The sequence below is a fragment of the Gopherus flavomarginatus genome, chromosome 8, assembly GCF_025201925.1.
Source record: "Gopherus flavomarginatus isolate rGopFla2 chromosome 8, rGopFla2.mat.asm, whole genome shotgun sequence".
NCBI lineage: Eukaryota > Metazoa > Chordata > Testudines > Testudinidae > Gopherus > Gopherus flavomarginatus.
This window is the reverse complement of record NC_066624.1, coordinates 59,108,777-59,131,719: the sequence shown is the minus strand read 5'-3', so window position 1 is coordinate 59,131,719 and position 22,943 is coordinate 59,108,777. Positions and strand designations below refer to the sequence as shown.

The window sequence follows — 22,943 nt, the reverse complement described above, 5'->3', positions numbered from 1 at the left end:
TTTTACACTTCACTTGCCACAGTTTATGCTCCTTTCTATTTTCCTCAATAGGATTTAACTTCCACTTTTTAAAGGATGCCTTTTTGCCTCTCACTGGTTTTGTTTTGTTTTATTTTGTTTTGAATACCCCTGGTGGCATTTTTAGCTAAGTGGTTCAGATCCTGTGCTCCCCTTTGGACTAAATCAAGAATTGCCTCTCATCTTGTGGGTTCCAGGACTGCTCCAAGAAAGGTGTCTTTTTAGGTGTCAAGAAACTTTATCTCTGCATCCCCTCCTGAGGTGACATGTCAATATGGGGACAGTTAAAATCCCCTGTTGTTGTTGTTGTTTTTTATTTTTATAGCCTCTCTAATCTCCCTGAGCATTTTGCAGTCACTATCACCATCCTGGTCAGGTGCTTGGTAGTCTCTTCCATCATTGTCCATTCCATGTCTTTGAAATAATGTTTTCTGAAAGTAAGTGCTGCATTTCATAGCATGCATCCTAGAATGTCCAAAGCTTGGTTATTGGACTGGATATTCCAACAGTCTCTATGTGCTCCTCTTTAGTTGCCAGAGTGTCCTGGATCCAAGATGAATGGATTAACTATTACCTATATAAATGTTCCCTGTAGTTCTGAGGAGATCATTGGGAGAGGTTTCTTAAACTTAAGCTTTTGTAACTTGGAGCATTTACAAAACACTTATTCATTATTACATATTGTCACTTGTTCTGCTCTGATCTGAATCAGTGATACTCTGACCTCCATGGTTCAGGAGCCAAATTAGCAATCAGCATTACCCAAAAGAGCCACCATAGTGTGAATTCATTGTTTCATTTACTATTTTTAATATATAGATATATTTGCTCACAACTAAATGACTAAGTATTTCATCAACTGCAGTTGGTTAATAATGTAGTAAAAGTGCATCCTGATTGGTTAATAATTAAATCACATGGTGCTTTGATATCATGTGCTGCAAAGAGGGGAAGGAGAGCTGTTTGTGCTTCTGAGCCTTAGTCTGAGTATCAGTGATCTATATGTTTTTTTGGTTTTTTAAATCAGGGCCTGTGAAATGTGTTTTGTGTTCCACGGTACTACTAGAGCAAACAGAAAATGCGGTGAGGAAGGTATGGGATGGTCCATAAAAGTATCACAAATCATATTGGACAACAAAAGGTATGCAGCATATCATTTCACTTTTTTTTCAGGCTTTTCAGTTTTGATTACTTCATTTCAGCTTTTTAGCCCTAGGTAGTCAACCAGATGAATGAAAGTAAACTATCCTTTTGAGCAAGAACCATTGTTGATCCACAGAACAATACTGAAGGTTAACTTTAGGTGATAATAAAAGTGAGGTCCTGTACAGTGACTCCTCACTTAAAGTCGTCCAGGCTAACATTGTTTTGTTGTTACATTGCTGATCAATTAGAGAACATGCTTGTTTAAAGTTGTGCAGTGCTCCCTTATAACATTGTTTGGCAGCCGCCTGCTTTGTCCACCGCTTGCAGAAAGAGCAGCCTGTCACAGCTGGCTGGTGGGGGCTTGGAACAATGTGGACATCGGCTCTCCACTCCCCTAAGTTCTCTGTGCAGTAGTCACCCAGCAGGCTATCAATTGTTGCCAATTCAGCTGTTCCTCCCCCCACTGCCATGTGCTGCTCCTGCCCCCTGCCTTGGAGCTGCTCCAGGGAGCCTCCTGCTTCCTGTGCAGGGGAGGGGGAAGAAGAGTGCTAATGTCTGTGCCCCCCTGCTCCTACCCTCCACTTACCCCATCTCCATAGAGCGGGGGTGGGAGGGAATGACAGGGCTCAAGACAGAGGGAGCTTGCTAGCAGCAGCTGCTGTCTCAATTTGCTAAGCTCAGTACCAATGTGGACAGAAGAACAAATAGATAGATAGAAACTGGCCATCAGGAAGTTTAGACTAGAAATTAGATGAAGTTTTCTAACCGTCAGAGGAGTGAAGTACTGGAACAGCCTTCCAAGGGGAGTAGTGACGGCAGAAGACATATCTGGCTTCAAGACTAAGCTTGAAAAGTTTATGGAAGGGATGGTTTAATGGATAGCCTAATTTTGGCAATTAATTTGTCTTTGACTACTAGCGGTAAATATGCCCAATGGCTTGTGATGGGATGTTAGATGGGGTGAGATCTGAGTTACTAGAGAATTCTTTCCTGGGTGTCTGACTGGTGAGTCTTGCCCACATGCTCAGGGTTTAGCTGATCGCCATATCTGGGGTCGGGAAGGAATTTTCCTCCAGGGCAGATTGGCAGAAGGCCTGTGTTTGTTTGCCTTCCTCTGCAGCGCAGGGCATGGGTCACTTCCTGGAAGGTTCTCTGTACCTTGAAGTCTTTAAACCATGATTTGAGTACTTCAGTGGCTCAGACACAGGTTTGATATGGGAGTGAGTGGGTGAGATTCTGTGGCCTGCATTGTGCAGGAGGTCGGACTAAATGATCATAATGGTCCCTTCTGACCTTAAAGTCTATGATTCTATGATCTACTTAAAAAGGCAATGTACTTAGAGTGAGGTCAGTATACTTAAAGGGGCAATGCACATCTCTCTCACATACACAAGGTGTGTCTATCTGTCTGTGTCTGCCATGCTGTCTCCCCTTCCACCATTTGTGCTGCCTTATAGAGTGTGAGGCTACATTAACAACAATGTGTTAACCTTTGAGGGCTCAGCTGAGTGCTAGTTCATCATTCAGCACAAAGGCATTCCCTGGGAAATATTCCACCCTCTGACTCCTCCATCTCAACCAAGCTTCACAATCATCATTGCTGAGTATAGTATTAAATTGTTTGTTTAAAACTTTGTGTGTGTGTGTGTGTGTGTGTGTGTGCGCGCGCGTGTGGATAGAGAGTGGTGAGTGAGTGACAGGGTCAGGCCAGATGGCTACAGGAGAGTGTTCCTATTGGCATCCAGGAAGACGCCCACTGCTAAAGGACCTCCCCCCAGTCTAAGGGGAGGATCCACAGGTCTGTGGTACCAACTAATTATGAGGAACAACCAATGAAAAAAACAGGATCGGGAGTGAGGTCATAGGGCTAAACGAAGGGAACCTGATGGGGACACCGAGCAGAGAACCCCAGACAACGCCCACTGCTCCTCGAAGGTGTCTGCCCGGATGCGTGAATGGACAGAGGAGCGGAAATAGGCCCCACAGTCGCAGGAAATCCCGTCGGCCAACCTCCTCTCCCTGGTTTTGTAGATGGCTAGTTTGGCCAGGGCCAAGATGAGGTTGATAAGGAGATCCCGCGACTTTGTGGGGCCACGGATGGGGAGTGCATAGATAAACAGGTGAGGGGAAAAGTGCAACCAAAAACGCAATAAGAGATCTGAGAGGAGCCGGAACAGGGGCTGCAACCTGGCACACTCTAAATAAACGTGCACCAGGGTTTCTGTCATGCCGCAAAAGGGGCAGGTGTTGGGGATGGGCAAACTGCGCCAAGTACACGCCTGTGCTCACAGCCCCGTGAAGGAGCTGCCAAGTGACATCCCCGGCAGGCCTCGGGACCAGGGCAGAGTATAAGCTGGCCCTCTGGGGCCTCTCGCCCTCGAGAGGTGGCAGGAGGTCCCTCCGCTTTGTATCGGGGCGGGACACGAGGGTGAAGTAGTGAAGAGTGTGGAGCATGACTACAGGAGAGTGTTAGCAGGCAGATATATTAGTCCCAGATTAAGTAGATCCCTTTTTCCTGGGTAAGATAACGGGCAGTTCCAGAACAAGCAGGAACTTGCTGGAACCAACTAAGGCAGGCAGGCTAATTAGGACACCTGGAGCCAATTAAGAAGAAACTGTTAGAATCAGTTAGGACAGGCTGGCTAATCAGGGCACCTGAGTTAAAAAGGACATCACCTCAGTTTATAGTGTGCATGCGAGGAGCTGAGAGCAAGAGGCAGTGGGAGCTGAGAGTGAGAAGACGTACTCCTCAGTCTTCCAGCAATATAAGCATTATCAGACACCAGGAGAAAGGTCCTGTGGTCAGGATCAAGAAGGTGTTGGGAGGAGGCCATGGGGAAGTAGCCCAGGGAGTTGTAGCTGTACCAGGAGGCACTCTAGACAGCTGCAGTCCACAGGGCTCTGGGCTGGAACCTGGAGTAGAGGGCGGGCCCGAGTTCCCCACAAACCTCCCAACTTCTGATCAGACACAGGAGGAATTAACCTGGACTGTGACTTCTACCAGAGAGGAAGGTCTCTGGGCTGTTTCCTGACCCACATGGTGAATCTCTGAGGCGAGCAAACCCACTAATAAGCACAGGACCCACCAAGGTAGAGGAACTTTGTCACAATATCTATGTATATATATATGTAGTCTTTTGTCTGGTGAAGAAAATTTCCTTGGAACCTAACCCCCCCATTTACATTAATTCTTATGGGGAATTTGGATTCACTTAACATCGTTTTGTTTAAAGTCACATTTTTCAGGAACATAACTACAACATTAAGTGAGGAGTTACTGTACTAGTAGCAACTTTTAAAGGACATGTGGATGCAATGCTTTGAAACCTTGACTAACGGAAGACGCAAGTTTGTGAACAGTTTGTGATACTTTTGCCAACTGTGTACGCAATTATAATGTGAGGATACAGATTAAAAAAAAAATCTATTAGCAAATACTCAAATATTGAAGGTGCCATGAGCAATATTAGCTTAATTTTGATTATGTACTTGTGATTTCTTTGAAAAATGTGTTTCAGGTAAACCGGAAAGGCTTTACTTAACGTAAAGTATCAGAGGGGTAGCCATGTTAGTCTGGATTTGTAAAAAGCTACAGAGTCCTGTGGCACCTTATAGATTAACAGAAGTATTGGAGCATAAGCTTTCGTGGGTGAATACCCACTTCGATGACGTGGATATTCACCCACAAAAGCTTATGCTGCAATACTTCTGTTAGTCTATAAGGTGCCACAGGACTCTTTGTCCCTTAGAACATTGTTTGGCAGCTACCAGCTTTGTCCACTGCTTGCAAGAAGAGCAGCCCCTTGCAACTAGCTGCTGGGGGCTTGGAACCAGGGTGGACTGGCAGCCCCACTCCCCTTAGTTCCCTGTACAGCAGCCACCCAGCAGGCTGTCAATTGCCGGGCAGTTCAGCTGTCCCTCCCCCCACTGCTGTGTGCTGCTCCTGCCTGCCCGCTGCTCCCAAGAGCTTCCTGCTTGCTGTGCGGGGGAGGGAGCGGAGAGGGGGAAGAGGGGTGCTAATATCAGGGTGTCCCCCCCCATCAGTCTCCTGCCCCCTACTCCTTTACCCCATCTTCACAGAACAGGGGAGGGACATGACCGGGCTCAGGACCAGGGAGCTTGCTGGCTGCAGCTGCTGTCTCAACTTGCTTATCTATTTTAAAAGGTAGTGTACTTACAGTGGGGGTCAGCATACTTAAAGGGGCAATGCATATTTCTCTCTCACACAAGGTCTGTGTGTGTCTGTCTCTCTCTGCCGTGCTGTCTCCTCTCCCTCCATTCGTGCTGCCTTGTAGAGTGTGAGGCTACATTAACAACAGTGTGTTAACCCTTGAAGGCTCAGCCACGTGCTAGTTCATCATTTACCAGTAAGATATTCCCTGGGAAATATCCCACCCTCTTCCACCCTCTGACTTGATCACCTCAACCAAGCTTCACAATCATCATTGCTGTGTACAGTATTACATTGTTTAAAAGTTATACTGTGTATATGTAAAACCAGCAAAGAGTCCTGTGGCACCTTATAGACTAAACAGACATTTTGGAGCATATGTGTGTGTATATATAATATATATTTAAAAAAAAATCTTTTTGTCTGGTGAAAATATTTTTCCTGGAACCTAATCCCCCGTTTACATCAATTCTTATGGAGAAACTGGATTCGCTTAACATCATTTTGCTTAAAATAGCGTTTTTCAGGAACATAACTACAACATTAAGCAAAGAGTTACTGTATTTAAAATTTCACAGTGTTGTAATCATAATGGTCCCAAAACCAAAAGGCCATTGAGGGGAGGGAGTAGGTGTCACAAGGGCTTTGTAGGGGGATCATGGGATTGCCACCCTTACTTCTGCTGTGCTGCTGGCAGGAGCGCTGCCTTCAGAGCTGGGCAGCCAAAGAGGAAGGCTGTTGCCTGGGCACCCATCTCTAAAGCCGCCAGCAGCAGCAGCAAAGAAGTGAAGGTTGCAGGGTATTGGGGGATGAGTTACCATAGATCTGGTTCCGGCAGTTTCCCTCCCCCATGGTGGGCTGACAGCTGGAGCTGCAGCTTCTCCACACAGGGGGTGACAGCTGGAGCTGCAGCCTCCCTGGGTGGTGTGTGTGTGTGTGTGACAGCTAGAGCTGCAGCCTCTGGGGCAGGGAGGAGGGTGTAACAGCTGGAGCTGTGGAGCTTCCTGCAGCTGGGGAGAATCCCAGAGGTGCATCTGACCTTCCTTGGGAGCGGCCCTGCAGGGGAAGCAGTTCTTGGGGGACTAGCATCTGAAGCCCTGCGCAGGATAGGAGCTGCTGGCTAGGGTCCATATTTCACAGGGTAGATTGTATTTCACAGTCCGTTAATCATTTTTTTCAGCTATAAATTTGGTTGGGCCCTAGTAATACCTAATTTAGATCCCATCATTTCCTATGTGTAGTTGAGATTGTTTTCCACTATGCATTACTTTTGCATTTATCAACATTGAATTTCATCTGCCATTTAATTAAAGGAATCACTCTGGTAGAAATCCCAATACCTTCCCTGTCCTTGAACTGACTGCTGGGAAAATAGGGCCAATGGGCTTGGCTTCTCGCCTGCGTGTTAAGCATACTCCCTATCCCACAAGTGGTGTTGCAAGGGGCATATCCTTGTAGGGGAAAAGGGGTGTGTTGGGAAAGGTATTTTTCACCCCAGCTAGTGGTTGCGTGTAAAATTTCAAGCCCTGCATACATTTTTTCCCCCACTATTTTGGAATTTTATAATAGAGCATTCAGGATTTGTTCAAAACTTTGCAGTTCATGTTACACAAAATGCTTGGAAACAGATTGCTGATGTAGTCTTAGTCATTTCAGGATGGTAAATGCCATTGAGAAGGATTTCTAGTTTACTCTGCAAACCTGGAATCTTGGCGATGATAAACAGAAATAGCTGATTAAGCACACATTTTGATAGCTCAAGCCTTCTTCTACATTATTCAGCAAACATTTTAAACTCCGTTTTAAATTGTATTCTTGTTAGTACCAAGTAAGAAATGTGGCGTTTGTTTTGACTGCAGGTACTGATGTTGCATTAACCTCCTTCTTTTGCTTGGAATCAAAATGTCAAAGAAATCTGAGGCTCCTCTTTCCTTGACTGACTGTCTTTGCCAAATCTGCATGGACATTTTTGTGGAGCCAGTGACCCTGCCATGCAACCACACACTCTGTAACTCTTGTTTCCAGTTGACAGTAGAGAAGGCAAGTCTGTACTGTCCTTTTTGCCGCCGGTGGGTCTCTTCTTGGGCACGATATAATGCCCGCAAAAATACTCTTATCAATTGGGAACTGTGGGAAAGGATTCAAAAGAATTACCCAGAAGAATGCCAGCGCAGAGTTAATGGACAGGATCTGGAAGAGGACAGTAAGTAAAAAGTCATTTGTCTTGTATCTGTTTGTGCCGTAGGAAAGTAATTGGTATTAGTGAGCTTGGATGTCATGAAGTGAGATCATAAAGTAATTGCTGGCGCAGCTAAATTATTGAATCATCTGGGAAATTAAAGGTAACTTGCAAAGGAAATAAATGTGCTTGTGCCCTTTTTTATGTAATATAAAGAAGGCAAGCTACATGTATGTATGTTTTTTTCAAAAGTGCACATTTGTTTTTCTGTTCTGTGTTTTACACAAAAAATGGGCCTCTTGTCTATGCAAGGAAAATTACCGGTAATGGTAATAGAGGAGACTGTAAATGGTGGTTCGGTCTTTTTATTTGATCCCCAGTGTATTGTGAATGACATAGTTAAAAATACGCAAGCCCTGTCTACATTTTACTGACCCCAGGTTCCAGTTTTCTTAGAGTAGGCACAGCCTGGGAGACTGCTGGATAGACTACTGTCATGGCGGGGAGTTGGGCAGGTCAATGGGCTGACCCAAGTGGTGGTCAGAGTTAACACAAGGGATTACTGGAAGATCTAATCCAACGGGAAGGTACAGTGAGGAGGGTGTTGGGGTCAGGGCGAGGCAGCCAGATGAGGTCAGGTGGGGCAAGGCAAGATCAGGGGGGTCTGAGTAGCAACTAGCAGGCAATGGCTTCTTGCTCAGACAAGGCCAAAAGGGAGGCAGTAAGTTTCTATATAGTCACCAACCAATCAGGGTCAAGATCCTGTGGCCAGTCAGGAAGCAGGTCTTGGAACCCTGGAAGCTGGCCCACCAAGTCTGTGAATTCCCATTTAATCTAATGTGTCAGTGTAGCATGATGGCCTAGGCCGCTTCCCAAAAACAGTGGGTATCAGTTCGAGCCCAAGGTTCTGACAACTACTAGGATTGACCTCACAATCACAAGGAAGTGAAAAATGGTTAACTGAGAGTTAGTGATTTTTATTTAGGCCAGGTCTACACTACAGACCTATAGTGAAATAACTAGGTTGCTCAGGGGCGTGAAAAATCCATGCCCTTGAGCAACTTAGATATATCGACCTCAACCCCCATGTAGATGAGAACTTCTCCAGTCAACATAGCTACCTGCCCTTGGGGAGCTCTCTTGTCAGTGTAGGAGCATCTTCACTTTAGCACTACAGCAGCACAGCTGCACTGATGCAGCATTTTAAGTGTAGACTTGCCCTTAGACTGTTTAAAACTTAGTTGTTTTGACACCTAATTAAGTAAAATATTTAGGAGAAAAGGTTAATATCAATGATTTAACTCTCCTCCGTCCACACCAATCCTTTCTATTATAATCAATATGTGTTGGAGAACCATGATGAATTCTTTAGTCAAACCAGGGAAGACCAAACTTGACATTCCTGATATTTCTAAGGTAAAATAAGGTGAAAAAAATTCTTTAGACACCATCATCAGGATTCTCAGCCTTGGATCTTAACCCTCCAACTTCATACTCACTTTAGAAGTTCCAACCAAATAGTTTTGGAGGGCTGCACGCTTTCAGTGACATCAGTTGATTTTATTTACTCCTGAGGTTTCCTCGGGATTTTCAATGAATTATTTCAGTATCTTTGCTCTTCTGTATTTAAATATCAGCAGACCGACTTATTGCTCAGGAGATTGTGATGGGCAGTATCTTCTATGTGCAAGCTGGGCTCTGCCAGGTCCAGTGGACCCCAGTGGCAGCCAGCTGCACTGCAGACCATTTTTGTGGGTGAAAGGAAATTCCGGACACACAACATTAATTTCTGCAAAACTCTGCATTGCGCAGTGACGCAGAATTCCCCCAGGGGTAAGGTCCTGTAGCTTCTGACACAAAGCGATCTACAGGGGAAAGGTCTGGACTGAAGTAAGAGCTGACCAAGAGGGCAGGGGCCTCACTCCCTTCTCTCTCACTCCAAGAAGAGGAAACAACTGGACACTGACAGTGAACTGGGAAGCCCCAGAAGATTAGGGTTGGAAGAGACCTCAGGAGGTCATCTAGTCCAATCCCCTGCTCAAAGTAGGAGATTATCTGAATTGTTGAGACTGTGAGAGCAACCCTTTGAGAGAGAAGCAGTATGTGGTGATTGTACCCGTGCCAAAGAGAGAACAGGAGATGTAGGAAGTGGCCCAGTGGAGGCTGGTCTAGTGTATTAGCTAAGAGGGTCTGAGACTCCCTTCTCACCACTTTCCCATTGGAAAGGGAGGGCCTTGGTACCCCTTCCCTCTGCTACTGGCTGACTGAGAGAACCCAGGAAGCACAGGGGGATGATGGACTGTAACTTGACAACCCGGCCCTCAGACTGCCTGACAAGGGAATCCCAAAACTGTTGAACTGCAGCCTGCCCACTAGGCCTGCTGGCCCCAAGTAAAGCCTGCAACAGGAACACCAATTGTCTCTTGGTATTATATTGGATTTCCTGGCTATGTGTGACAGTCTTATACAGATTTTTTTATTCATGTGAAAACATCATGACTATCACAACTCTGCAGAGAACCCTGTGGAATTTTCTGGTTGTCATACTCTGATATCAAAGTGTTTTTTGCCACAAGAGGATCTGCAGATATATATCCTAACCTGGGTAGCCTTATGTGGGTGATCTCTGAATCAGAGATATATGAAACAAATTTGTTTCAGCTTAGGGTATGGGATACTTGTCATGGTTCAGCGTGAACTGTACCTTTGGCCCCCCTCACTGAGTTTCCATGGGCAACCCTTCCAAGTGAGAGGCTTGCTCTTAGGCTGGAATCCTGCATACAAGTCATTCCATTGTTAAACCAGGTCTCCAGGTCAGAGCATCCCTGTTTACGAACTATGCTGCTCTAGCAGGGTCATCTAGGTTTTCACTGCTGCTAAAGACTTCTCTTCAAGACTCGTGACAAATAGGTAAATGGAGCGATTCAAATCAGCTTCTTCAAAACAGAGCCTTTATCCAAAGGAACAAAGTAAACAGAGTGAAAATGTTAAAATAAGAAAAGACCTATAGGCATATTGTCTTAGTTCTGCTGCAGCAGTAGTTTAGGTATCTTCTCCCCTCTGCCTTTAGCCCCCGCCTTCTGTCCTGCCTCTTCCCCTTCCTAACTACCTCTTCCCTACCCCTAACTGCCCCCTAACTTTTGCACCTGCCTCCCCTACTCCTAATTCCCCCTCCTGCCCTACCCCTAACTTCCCATCTCCTCTATCTGTTACCCACTTGCCTCTGCCCCCACCCCCACTAATAACTCTCCCTTCTGCACCCATCACAGCATCTCTTCTACCTGCCACTGACCATTATACCCCCATCTGCCTTTTGCCCCTGCCTTTAACCTGCATCCTCCCACCTTTTTCATAGAATCATAGAATATCAGGGTTGGAAGAGACCTCAGGAGGTCATCTAGTCCAAACCCCTGCTCAAAGTAGGACCACCACCAACTAAATCATCCCAGCCAATACCCCCTAGCTTCCTTATTCCACTCTTGGCTCCCCCTGTCTCCCATCTCTGTCCCTCCTTCCACTCTGACTCCCCTCCCATCCCACGGGCCCTCTCCCGAATTTAGAGCTCCTAGAAGGGGATGGTCCCCTCTCCCCCTGGGCTCACCCCGTCCCCCAACTCTTTCCCATCTTTCTCCCCCAGCCTGTTGCCAGAGGAAGAGTGGTCAAGACAAGATCCAGCAGGCTTGAGCCAATCTCTTCTAAGTAGCTGGCCAGGACACTGGGCAGTGCCTTGTGCTTCCTGGCAGGGTGAAAGGGCTTCTGCAGAGCAGGGCATCAGAGCCTGGGATCTGCCAGTGAAGCGCTGAGCCTGGGCAAGTGGGACCAGCTGCAGTCGGGGGACATTCACGGTGTCCCCATGAAGTGCCACTGCTGGGGTCCATTTGCCCAGCAGCATTCTCTCTGCAGACTGTCTCCTCTCCTTGCAATGCCCTCCTCCTGCCATAGGTAGCAGCACCTGCTGCTGTTGCTCTCCCTGCCATTCCTAGCCCTGCTACAGGCCACTCAGGGAGAAGTCAGGAGACAAAACACAGCTTCCCTGCTGCCTTTGAATAAATCAGAAGTGGGATAGCCTCAAAAGGTAGTAAGGGGGACTGCCCTCCCGGAAGCCCTCCTGTAATCAAGCACTGCTTGTGCCCGCAGTTGCTTACACACAGTCCGTGACTGTGGGTATTCTGAGCTTTCTGTTTAACTCCTTCAAAGACAACATGACAGGAAACAAGCTTAGCAAAGGAATTTCTTAGCCACAGTAACTTTTAGTCTTAAAACACTTGAGCATTACATATCTTTGAAAATAACAAAAGTAATGAGATGCACTTGCCCCTAGTCTGAGTTTACTCCTTCTTGTGAGTCCATGGTTCATCAGCATTTCAGGCTGGGCAGAGTCGCTCCTGCCACCTCTCCTGTAAGTTCTCCATATGTGTTGTCAGCCCCTTGCACGGAGCAGAACCCAGCTCTTCAATAAGGCCTCTGTCTCTGTGCCATGTGCTCAAATTCAGAAACTCCAAATCCGACTCTCATGTTTGGGCCCCTCCCTTTGTGTAGAGACCATTGTTCCATAGTGTTTATTCTGAGTCAGTGGCCCCAGATTGCTCTTACTGGTGGTCTTTCAACAAGATATTATACACCTTTCCCAAATTAGGGCAGCTGTCTGGAATGCAGTACAGCAGGATTCTATTACAACATATAGTTTGTAATTTTGATATTGTCATATCCCTCTCTGTCTCTGTCTCTTTTCTGTAGCTGAGCCAAAGGCCGTATCTACACTATAGATCTTATAGCAACACAGTAGTAAGGTCTCCTGTGTAGCTGCTGTATGCCGGCATAATTAAACCACCCCAAACAAGCGGCGGTAGATGTCAGCAGGAGATGCTCTCTCACTGACATAGCTCTGTTCACACTGAACTTAGGTTGGTCAGGAGTGTTGTGTGTGTGTTTTTTTTTCTTTTTTTCACACCCTTGCCTGACAAAAGTTTTGCGAATAAAAGTATTAGTGTAGAGAGAGACAACTTTGAAAATATATTGTGATGGTAGAGCAGGGGTCGGCAACCTTTCAGAAGCAGTGTGCCGAGTCTTCATTTATTCACTCTAATTTAAGGTTTTGCATGCCAGTAATATATTAATGTTTTTAGAAGGTCTCTTTCTATAAGTCTATAATATATAACTAAACTGTTGTATGTAAAGTAAATAAGGTTTTTAAAATGTTTAAGAAGCTTCATTTAAAATTTAAATTAAAATGCAGAGCCCCCAGAACCGGCAGCCAGGACCCAGGCAATGTGAGTGCCACTGAAAATCAGCTCGTGTGCCGCCTTCGGCACGCATGCCATAGGTTGCCTACCCCTGTGGTAGAGTATCCTTGAAACATTTGTATTTACCTTACACGGTTGAAAGGGCCTGGTTTCTCTTTCTTTATTTAAAATGATCAAATTGGTTTGTTTGAGCAGGAGCCTATAATGTTATCACTGTTTGATCTAGTGAGAATGTTTTATTAAATGGAACATCTCTTAAGTTACTTAATCAAGAGTGGTAGCTTTAAATAATAATAATAATGGTATCTTTAAACAAGGAAATTACAGGACTCTTACTTTTGGATAGTAAGTAGCTCAAGAAATGTCCCATTTAATTAAAAAAAAGTAACAATACACACTAGATCAAGCAGTAATAAAATTATAGGCACATGCTATAAACTTGCTCCACTGATAAAACCTGCACATTATTGTTTGCAAAATAAGGACAGTTCTGAGTGCTCTGAGAACCATCAGATCCTGATATCCCAAAAGTTTCAAACAAGTAATCAGGGCATCATATCCTTCATCAAGAAGGAGGGAGATATGCTTAATTTTGCTTTTTTGAAAATATTATTCTTACAGGAATCGCGCTTGTCCATTCACTGCCATCAGAGTTTGAGTGGCTTTATTTGTACAGCTGTGAACTGATACATTTCTTCCATTTGTTTGAAAAAGAAACTGACATTTGAGGACACCAGTGAACTGTATCACTGCCAGTCCAGGATGGGAATGTTCCCTCTGATATGTGAGGGTGAAGCCCTGCAACACATTAGCTTTGAGAGTTCTATCCTGTCAAAAATTTTTACACCCAAGAGTGAGAATCCTGTGAAATAGCTTCAAAGCAACAGAGCAACACACATTTCAGGCTGTCTTTGTATACACCTCTACCTCGCTATAACACTGTCCTCGGGAGCCAAAAAATCTTACCACGTTATAAGTGAAACCACATTATATCAAACTTGCTTTGATCCACTGGAGTGCGCAGCCCCACCCCCCAGAGCACTGCTTTACCGTGTTATATCTGAAATCGTGTTATATCGAGGTAGAGGTGTACTATAAAGAACAAAAGAGAGCACAGACTCTTTCTTTTTTTTTTTTCCTTTGAAGGTCAGCTTTTAAGATCTTTACATTTCTTGCGGCACTATCCTACAGTATAAGGAAGCCTGGTCATTTTCCTCATGGAGGGTGAGGGAAGCTGGAAGTGATTGAGAGATGTATTTGCTTTCTCAATGAATTGGAACATTCTGTATGTTCCCACTAGGTGGACACAATTGAGCTAAGGTGCAGTATTGGATATGGTTGTGTTCTGCATGTTTTAGGTTTAAGTTAAACTAGGATAATATGAAATTGTAATGGGCTGTGGTATGAAAAGAATCTATAAAAATCTGAGCTATTTAAAGTGATCATTTTTGTTTTCCCCACACTCACCTTTTTTTCTGTGGATTAGTTTGTATATCCCAACCACTGCATCAGCTAAGCAAGCCTGGGGAACTGAGACAGGAATATGAGGCAGAGATTAGCAAGGTAAGTCTAGAAAATCCTGTTTAAAGTAGTAACTGCCTTGAGTATGGATTTATTTGAATCTTGTATGTATAGAATGACTCCAGTATTTGACTATTTAATTAGAATCACTTTTTCCTCTTTCTTTTAAAATAGAAAGTAGATTTAGTGCTGTAATGGAAAATTGAGGAGGAAAGAGCTACAAGAATGGATTGAGGTTTGGTAACACACCTTGCAGTGAGATACTTGAGTTCAGTTTTTCTTATGAAAGAGAAGGTTAGGAGGTGACTTGATCATGATGTACAAGAAGCTACCCAGGGAGAGGACATTTGATACTACTGGGCTCTTTAATCTAGCACACAAGGGCATAACAATATCAAATATCTGGAAGTCAAAACTTTACAAATTCAAACAAGAAATAAGGTGTACAATTTTAAGTTAGTGTAGGTGACCATTGGAATAGTTTACCAAAGAATGTGACTAATTCTCAATCTTTATCTTTCAATAAAGATTGGATGTTTCTCTAAAGATATATTCGTGTTCAACCACAAATTGTTGGGCTCAGTGCAGGAATTATTTGATCACTTGCTTCTTTTTTACTCTCAACTTTAGGACCCTTCTAAATGGAATTAAACATGGTACTAATAATGCTTATAGATTTTTCAATTTGGACCAATGTCTGAGTGCTCTTGTAGCACCTTTTCCTGATGGCTGCATTGTTTTTCATTACGGCAACAAGGAAGTTGAGCGAGCCCAGTGATCATGTGCAACCTTCCTCTTACAGCATGTGTGGAAGGAGATTATAGGGATGTCAAGACTGGCATTAATGGAAGAATGGAAGAGGATTGTAATGGCTGGCACTTGAAAGAGATGCTGCCTAGTGGTTAGAGGGTGGTAGGGGAGCCTGGGCCCTCCCACTCCACCGGTCTTCGGCCCAGAGCCCTATGAGGGTTTGCCAGGGTCAGACACTCAAGAGCACCTTAAAATATTCTTCCCTGGGCCACTTCTACACCTCCACTCTATAGTTCAAGCTTTTCCAGTCTGTAGTCACGGTAATGCAGAACACACACAGTCCCTTTAGTCTGACTGCGGTGGTTTCTGCTGCCTGATCTCCCAAGAAAGAGTCTGGAGAGGTAATTCCTAAAGGAAGAAAAGATTTTAACCCATAACTGGAGTTCTCAGTATATTGCATCAAGAAAGCCATACTCACCCACCCTACTATGTTAGAGTTTTTTGGTGCTCTAAAGGGTTAGAAAGGAATTGAAAGAGATGAGGGCTATTCCGTCTTCCATATCCCTGCATTAAATGATTAGCTGTATGATAGAATGAACAGCTTCAGCAGTCCTTGCAATATGGATGGTTTCCAGTCTGTTGTATCAAGGACACATGTTTTTCTCAAGGTTTTCTGTAGATACACGTGGTTGGAGAATTCTAGCTGCAGATAAGTAACCTTTTCACACTGACTGAGAGACCCTTTGCAAGTCACTGAATCTTGCAAATTAGCAAGTTTGCAAATGCAGTTTTGTAAGAACCAAAAGGTAGCTCATTAGTGTACTTGATTCTTTTGATTATTGAAGCTTTAATACTTAATAGTATCCTAGATTGCATCCTGTATATATGCTAAAATTAGTGAAGTCTTAATAGTGAAGTTTCACTGCACTCTATTAAATTTTTGCTGAGAAACATGAAGAATGCCTTTTTGTGAATTATGGGACGTTCATATTAATGAAGTGCAAGATAGAGAGGTTCTAGTGTAATAGTGTGTTGTCTGCAGGTTCACTTGAAATTTAATTTGAGATCTTTTAAAAACTTCTCTTATAGGTGAAGGCAGAGAGGTGGGCACATGAACAAGAGGAGAGCAAAGCAAGTGAGGAGTACATTCAAAGGCTGTTAGCAGAGGAAGAAGAAGTGCACAGGCTGGAAGAAGAAAGGCAAAAAGAGATGGAGGAACAGCTTAAACAAGATGAAGAGCTGGCATGGGAGCTCAGTATCAATCTGGTGAGTTTGGCTCTAGAGGGCATTAGAGCAGTGTGTTTCTCAAAGTGAGTGATCTTTATATATTCCAGAGCATATGCAAAAATCATTATGAATATAGCGCCCCTCTCCACCTGATTACCTCCTTTAATGGCAATCCGCTTACAGGTTCTGATGGACAGGTCTGGGTTGTTTTGGATCCCGCCATCCACTCAGCAGGGTGAATCTTTCTTTTTTCTTTTGTTATGAAATTATTTGGCAGTGCCTCCACCCCCCTCGCTCCTTCCTGGCAGAGTCACCAGGGCAGCTTGGGCGGAAAATTCTAACTACAGAGGAATCCCCACTTACTTGCCAGATAGTTGGAGACTTCCAAGAAATAACGCAACACATAAAAATATATTCAACACAACAATTATATTAAACAGGCAACAAATACAACATAACAGGGTGAAACACTATTTTTAGGGTCACCAGTGCCCACACGTAAAATACCCGTGACTTTATGTAACAAGTGTAAAATTAGTGTCCTGTTGGTACACGTACTTCGCTGGGGCCCTTGATGACCTATAAAATTCTCTGCAGTGGTTTAGCAGTGTGGCTGACTGGGTTCAGTACAGCCTAAAGGACCCACAAGTGGGAGGAGGTGGTGAATCCCTCCACAGGTGTAATAAGCAGTAGGTTATAAAATCCTCAAACCCTCACTCCCTGGCTTGAGGACACAGTTCAGGGAGTAGGGGGTCCCCAAAACAAATTCCCTGACTAACTAACTAAAGACAGTGCACTCACGAACTCCATGAATGATCTTCAGGTTTGAAGACGATGCTGGATGACTCAGCCTCTGCAGAGGGGCTGCTGTCTGCTGTCAGGGATCCTCCTCAGGCAGGTTTCAGGCTGCGTTGGTACCAGAATCTCCCCTCATCACAAAGGGGCGCAGGGCTCAAGGTGTAGGTTATACAACTACCCTAACATCCAAACTGTAGCCTCTTAGCCCAACGTCTAGTCACACACTCAGCAGGCAGCTTCCCTGGACTAGCAGCGCTGACCATGTGGTGACTGGTCTCACCAGGGGAGCGGGAGGTGAACCCAGCCTGGCTGGGGTAATTTCTCAGCAAACGCTACCAATTGGGAATCACCAGTGGGGAAGGAAAACCGAGCTGAGGGATCTGCGGTCGGTTCCCTAGAGGCCAGTTCGGAGGGGAAACCCTGCTTGCAGGCCTGGGACTCACCAGCTCCCCACACAACCTGTCCTGTCCTGGCCCTCACTGGCTCCCGCCTCTTCAAAATGGCTTCTCCTCTCTCCTCAACTCCCTGGGAGGGCATCTCACTCTCTATTGGTTCCTGGGCAGACTCTGAGTTTGCCCTGGCTGCTCCTCCCTGAGCGGCCAGCAGACAGAGCTCCAGGAATCTATGTAATCTCCTTGGGGGTTACATGAAGAATTTCAAAAAAATTCTTCAAATTTTAGATTGGAACCCAACATTAAATATTCAGTGCTTAAATAACTTATTGAGCATTAAGTTTTAAAATCCAACAAAAAAGAGGAGAGAATAAAAATGTCCACCTTTAAAATACACTTGGAGTGTTTACCAGTAGTTGATTTAAAATCTCCTGCATAGTAACCACCTTCTTGAATACCAGGAGCTTCTTTCTTCTCTCATCATTTAAAAAATGCTTTTTTGGAGGAGGTTAATGTCTGTAGCCTATGCTTAGGAGTGGAAAATGCAGTGGCAATGTTTGAAAGAGAGTAACTTAGAAGAATCCTAACCATTGAAAAATATATAGATGTGGGATGTATATAGCTCAGTTGTATTTGATATAACCTGCCATTTTGTGGTAATACTAATGAAAAACTCTTTTCCTGATACCACTGCCTCCAGATAAATTTAATGCATGCTGAGTGCAGTTCCCTATCTATACTTATTGTTAGCTCCAAAAAATTCATGCAGATAACTAATCCTGTGTACAGAAGCATGCTTATTTTCAATTTTTCTAATTTCTGTATGTTTCCTCTCATTAAAGAACAAGTCTACCAATGAACACATGTTCAGCACTCCTTTACTTGCAAACAGTCACACATCTGGCCCATCTCCAAATAGTTCATGCAAGACAAAAAACAAATCAAGCAACTCTGGAGACATCCAAAAGTAAGTAATCCAGCTTTCTGTCCAAGATTTGCTGGTACACTTCAACAAAATACACAGCATGTGAAAGGAGAAATACGGTTTTTAGTTTGGAAAGAAGTAAGGGTGGCTAAACTCTAAACTTCGAAAAGTACCACTGTAAAAGAGCACACTGGCATTCTGTGTTGATTCTCTCAACTACTTCCTTATCAGACTTGCTCAGGTAACAGATTAAAAGATGGATTTTGTAATTGTCAGGAGAGCAAATTCAACCTTGAATCTGAAACTCAAGCTGTTTTTCCTCTGAGATGACATAGTAATAGAGATTCTGCAGTTGGAGCTCAGTTAGTAATTCTGTTGATGTATGGCCAAGAATAGAATCATTCTTGTTCTCCTGTAGCTGCAATGCAAATAGTGAAAATGTCAGTAAACAGATCAGGTCTGACACATTCAGGTAGATCTATTGAATAACAAGGGCTGCCTTTGCATAGTTGACTCTTTCGACTGTAACCTCACTTTAAGATCACTGTGCTCTGCCTCGATATCCTGTTGTAGTCTCATTGGCCTACTTAACCTGAATTTATTCTATGTTGATATATTCTTTAAATTTTATCACTGTGGCCCCTTTTGTTACTCAGCTTTAGTTCTGTTCCTGGCAGATCAGTTTCTGTTAACGTTTTTTCTTTAAGTTCACTTTTTCAGAGGAGTGTTATTCAGTCCTTATAGACTTGTATGCCATCCAGTCTTGCAGTTAGGATCAGAGAACTTGACCCTTTATGGTCCTCCAGCTGTAGCTGGTATCCACACTGCATAATCACTGTTGCCTTTTAAAGTAAATATGAACTATTTCTCATAGCTTCAAGGAGGCTTGGAAGGTATAATGCCAAACATTTGTTTCTTGTTGATGCAATAAATCACCTTCAAAATGACTATTGGTAAATGATTTTTTATTTGTAAAATAAGCTATCATTTAGTCTTTAGATTCTAGTGTTGAACTGCATTACTTTTTTGGCATACCATTTTTTTTTTCTTTTTAGTAATCTATGGTAACTGAAAGCTACTGAATGTTAGAGTATTTCAGCCCAGGATAATGTGGAAGATAATAGTGGGACACTCACCTACGCTGATCTGAAGGTTCAGAGAAATGTGGAGGACTCTCAAACTTCAATGTGATGCTTAAAGTTTTGTCTTAATATGTGCTTTTTTCCCCCCCTTAAGGTATCTATCTCCAAAGCCGTCTTGTGCCTCAGTACCAATGTCGCTCTCTAAAAAAGCAGAGAAACGCAGGAATAACTCATTTTCTATGGTAATCCATGTCTCCATACTGAAGTTATATATGGCACTATTTATTAGTAACTGCAGGTTCTTTTCTTTTTGTTGAGGGTATATAGACTGGAAGTACATATATAACCATAAAAATGAACACACTGGCATCTTAAAAAGGTAAAGGTTGTATTTAAATAGAATTTTAGAAATGGCCTTAGAAAGCATTTCATCCAATCTGTATCACTGACTAGGCAAAATATATTTTTGTTACTCTGTGAAAAATTGCAAGATCTGAATATGTGTTCTGATTCTCTGATACCAAGTATTGGAGCCAGAAGATTCACTGTTAAGGTCTGCTAAGCAGGAGTAATTTCTCCTTATGTATGAGACATTTACTTTTCTGACCAAAAAAAATATTCTAACTGCAAACTCAACATGGTATCTGGAAGGCAAGCTTCTATTCTTTTTGACTTGTGCATCATCCCCAACAAGGATTATACAGTGGTGACTTGGTTAATAGTTCTGTTGGTGCACAGGCCAGAAAAGAATCCAGCTTAATACCCTCTAGTTTTCAGAGCTAATGCAGCCAACAGAAATGAAACTTGCTTTTTATTTTATCAAATTTTCTATTTATATAAAAACTTATCAGAGGACAATAAACATTTCTGAACAGAAGTAAAAGTTTATGGAATATTAACTTTTCACCAAGCTGTATTTGATCGGTTTGTTTTCAGTGTTGCCTTATCTTTTTTGTAGGAAAATAATAGCACTGAAGATGACATCTTAATGTGGCAAGAAAAGGATAGAGAGGAAATGCCAACACTGTCTCCACAAACTCTCTCCACTGTTCAAGACAGAAATGTTAAGGATTCATTTTTAGAATCATGTCTGACTTATTTAAATACCTCTCCTGTAGTGGGGTCTCATCCCTTTGAGTGGGAAGGTTTGTCAGGAGCAAACTATCAGGTAGATAAAATTACAAATGCACTTCGCAGTGTCACAAAACAGGAAAGGCCTGATACTGGACTTTCTTCTTCCAGTGGAGAGGTAGCCAGAAGTGCCTTTGAAAACGATAACTCTACATGTACAGAAAACATGGACTCTGAAAAATGTGCAGAAACTAGCTCTTCTCTTCAGGAAGCAGTTGATTCTGTGATGTCTGGCAAATTAGAGAACAGGGATGCATCCCATAATCTCATGGAAGTGGCTGGAAACTGCTCAGTTGAAGGAAAGAAACAAAATGCCTTACAGAACAGTAAGGAGACACCAAAAAGAAAATCTCAGGAATCTCCAACTGAATCAGCAGTTGATTCATGCTTGATAGATAAAAGGAGGAAAACTTTTCCAGAAACTTATGAAGACCAAGAGGAGAAGGTAAATGATCTTAGTGTGCAAATGCATATAGATTTGGAGAAGCAGCTTTATGAGAGGCATAAGCAAGAGGAGCAAGACAGGCTCCTGGCTCTGCAACTTCAGAAAGAGATAAACAGGGAACAAAAGACGTTAAACCGAAAGAAAGGCTCTCCAGATGAGTACCTTCTGCGTCCTAAAGCATCTCCATGTCTGGAGGAATCCCCAACTGGGAGAGGTAGTAATAAGATGGCAAATGACTTGACATCTCCCAAGAGCCACGCTGAAATGAGTCATCGGAAACCGCGAAGAAGCTCCCACAATGAGAACTGGCAGCCTCCCAGCAAGCTCCAGATGAAATCGCCCAGTGTCAGAGGAGGAAAAGTGTTGAACTGTGTCAACAGCTGTGACTCAAAGGATATCCAATCACTGTTGACCAAGAATACGCAAAAGACAATCCTTCAGATGTTTAAGAGGTCTGTTTCAAAGTAAAAGATCAATAGAACTATGAAGGCACAGTGGAGTGGATGGGAAATAAAGCAGTATCTTTCCCTGTATCAGATAAAGCTTCTTGTAAACAGCTAGTTTTAAGTTGATTGTATTAAGGGAGGATCATTTTAGAGCATAGATTCACTCAAAATTATACAGTGCTGTTGAGCCAAGGAGCCTCTAATGCCTTCCTTTCCCCCAGACCTTATCAGTTTTAGTTAATTTCATAACTAAATATAGAATGAATCTGTATCTTTAATTATTTGCTCACTGCAGGGCTACAGCACTACAGGCTTCCATCAGCACAGCTGCTGTGCATTATGTTGAAGGGTTGGACTCAAACCTCACCATGTTTGATTTGTGTTAGCTGGTGAAGATATGACAGTTAACCATGTCTGTTGTACTTTTTTCCTCTCACAGTTCTGTAATTAGATTCCTGTAGAAAATATTGGCTAAATTAGCATTACTTCTTTTGCTACATGTTGAATTTCATTAAAAGTATATAATATACAAAATCACCAGGCCAGAAAGGGCGGGGTGGGGGAGGAAAAGTCAAGATAAACAGACTATAATTTGGAGTAAATTATAATTCATGAATCAACAGGTGTGAATAAGGACTAGGTTTATTCCCAGTTCTGAGTTAGTTTACTTGTCTGGTTATAAGACTACCTTTTCTTTTTGTCATCTTTGTAGGATATCATCCCTTTATGTCAGTAACCATTTTCCTCCTGCTTTGCTTTTTTTAATACGTTTAACATTTTTGTTCAAATAAGCAAATGATATCAGAGCTTTATAATTAATCTGAATTGCTGTTTGTCTAGAATACGAGAAACCTCAGGCCTGTGAGGAGAAGTTATTGCAGGCTACAAATGATAGATGAAGGGTTCTCATTTGTCCACATTGCTGCCTCCTCGTTACTTCTCTGAAACTCCGTTTACTATTTGTTTGCATTGTGAGGAAACAAAAATCAGCAATTTTGTTTCGTTTGGACTTGCCAAATGTTAACCTAAATGTAAAAGTAATACTGATGAAGCTGTTCTGTGTATATTCACATTCTTAGTGAATGAGTATTACAATAAATGTTTGGATCCTATTTTGATCTGTACATTTGTTTGAACAGTTAGTTTGGGTGTACTTGGAATGAAAAATTCCAAAACAAAAACTGAAAACTGTGTTTTTGGCTCTGAGTTTAGTCTTTGAGGTCAAGCACTTTTCATGGTTTAAGTGCAAGACGTTCCCAAGCCACAATACAGCTGCTGTTTCTTCTGACTTTCTCTCATAGACTCATAGACTTTAAGGTCAGAAGAGATCATTATGATCATCTAGTCTGACTTTCTGCACAATGCAGGCCACAGAATCTCACCCACCCACTCCTGTAACAAATCCCTAACCTATGTCTGAGTTACTGAAGTCCCCAAGTTGTGGTTTGAAGACCTCAGCTGCAGAGAAT

The 22,943-nt window shown here is 43.1% G+C and overlaps 1 protein-coding gene across 1 annotated transcript; it reads left to right on the top strand.

Moving 5' to 3' along the window:
- Positions 1-1,045: 1,045 nt before the first annotated feature.
- RNF168 (ring finger protein 168) lies at positions 1,046-22,586 on the top strand. Its single transcript, XM_050965492.1, has 7 exons — positions 1,046-1,159; positions 7,195-7,538; positions 14,244-14,320; positions 16,118-16,294; positions 18,288-18,412; positions 19,607-19,694; positions 20,411-22,586. The coding sequence occupies exons 2-7, from the start codon at positions 7,238-7,240 to the stop codon at positions 21,494-21,496; spliced, it is 1,854 nt and encodes a 617-aa protein (XP_050821449.1). The 5' UTR covers positions 1,046-1,159; positions 7,195-7,237; the 3' UTR covers positions 21,497-22,586.
- The last annotated feature ends 357 nt before the right edge of the window (positions 22,587-22,943 follow it).

What these genes read in the sequence shown, in the direction of transcription:
- RNF168 (XM_050965492.1), top strand. Translation starts at nt 7,238, where the DNA reads ATGTCAAAGAAATCTGAGGCTCCTCTTTCCTTGACTGACTGTCTTTGC. An exon ending in ATGAGGCAGAGATTAGCAAG is followed by an intron (nt 14,321 to 16,117) that starts GTAAGTCTAGAA and finishes CTTCTCTTATAG; the next exon opens with GTGAAGGCAGAGAGGTGGGC. An exon ending in GGGAGCTCAGTATCAATCTG is followed by an intron (nt 16,295 to 18,287) that starts GTGAGTTTGGCT and finishes CTCTCATTAAAG; the next exon opens with AACAAGTCTACCAATGAACA.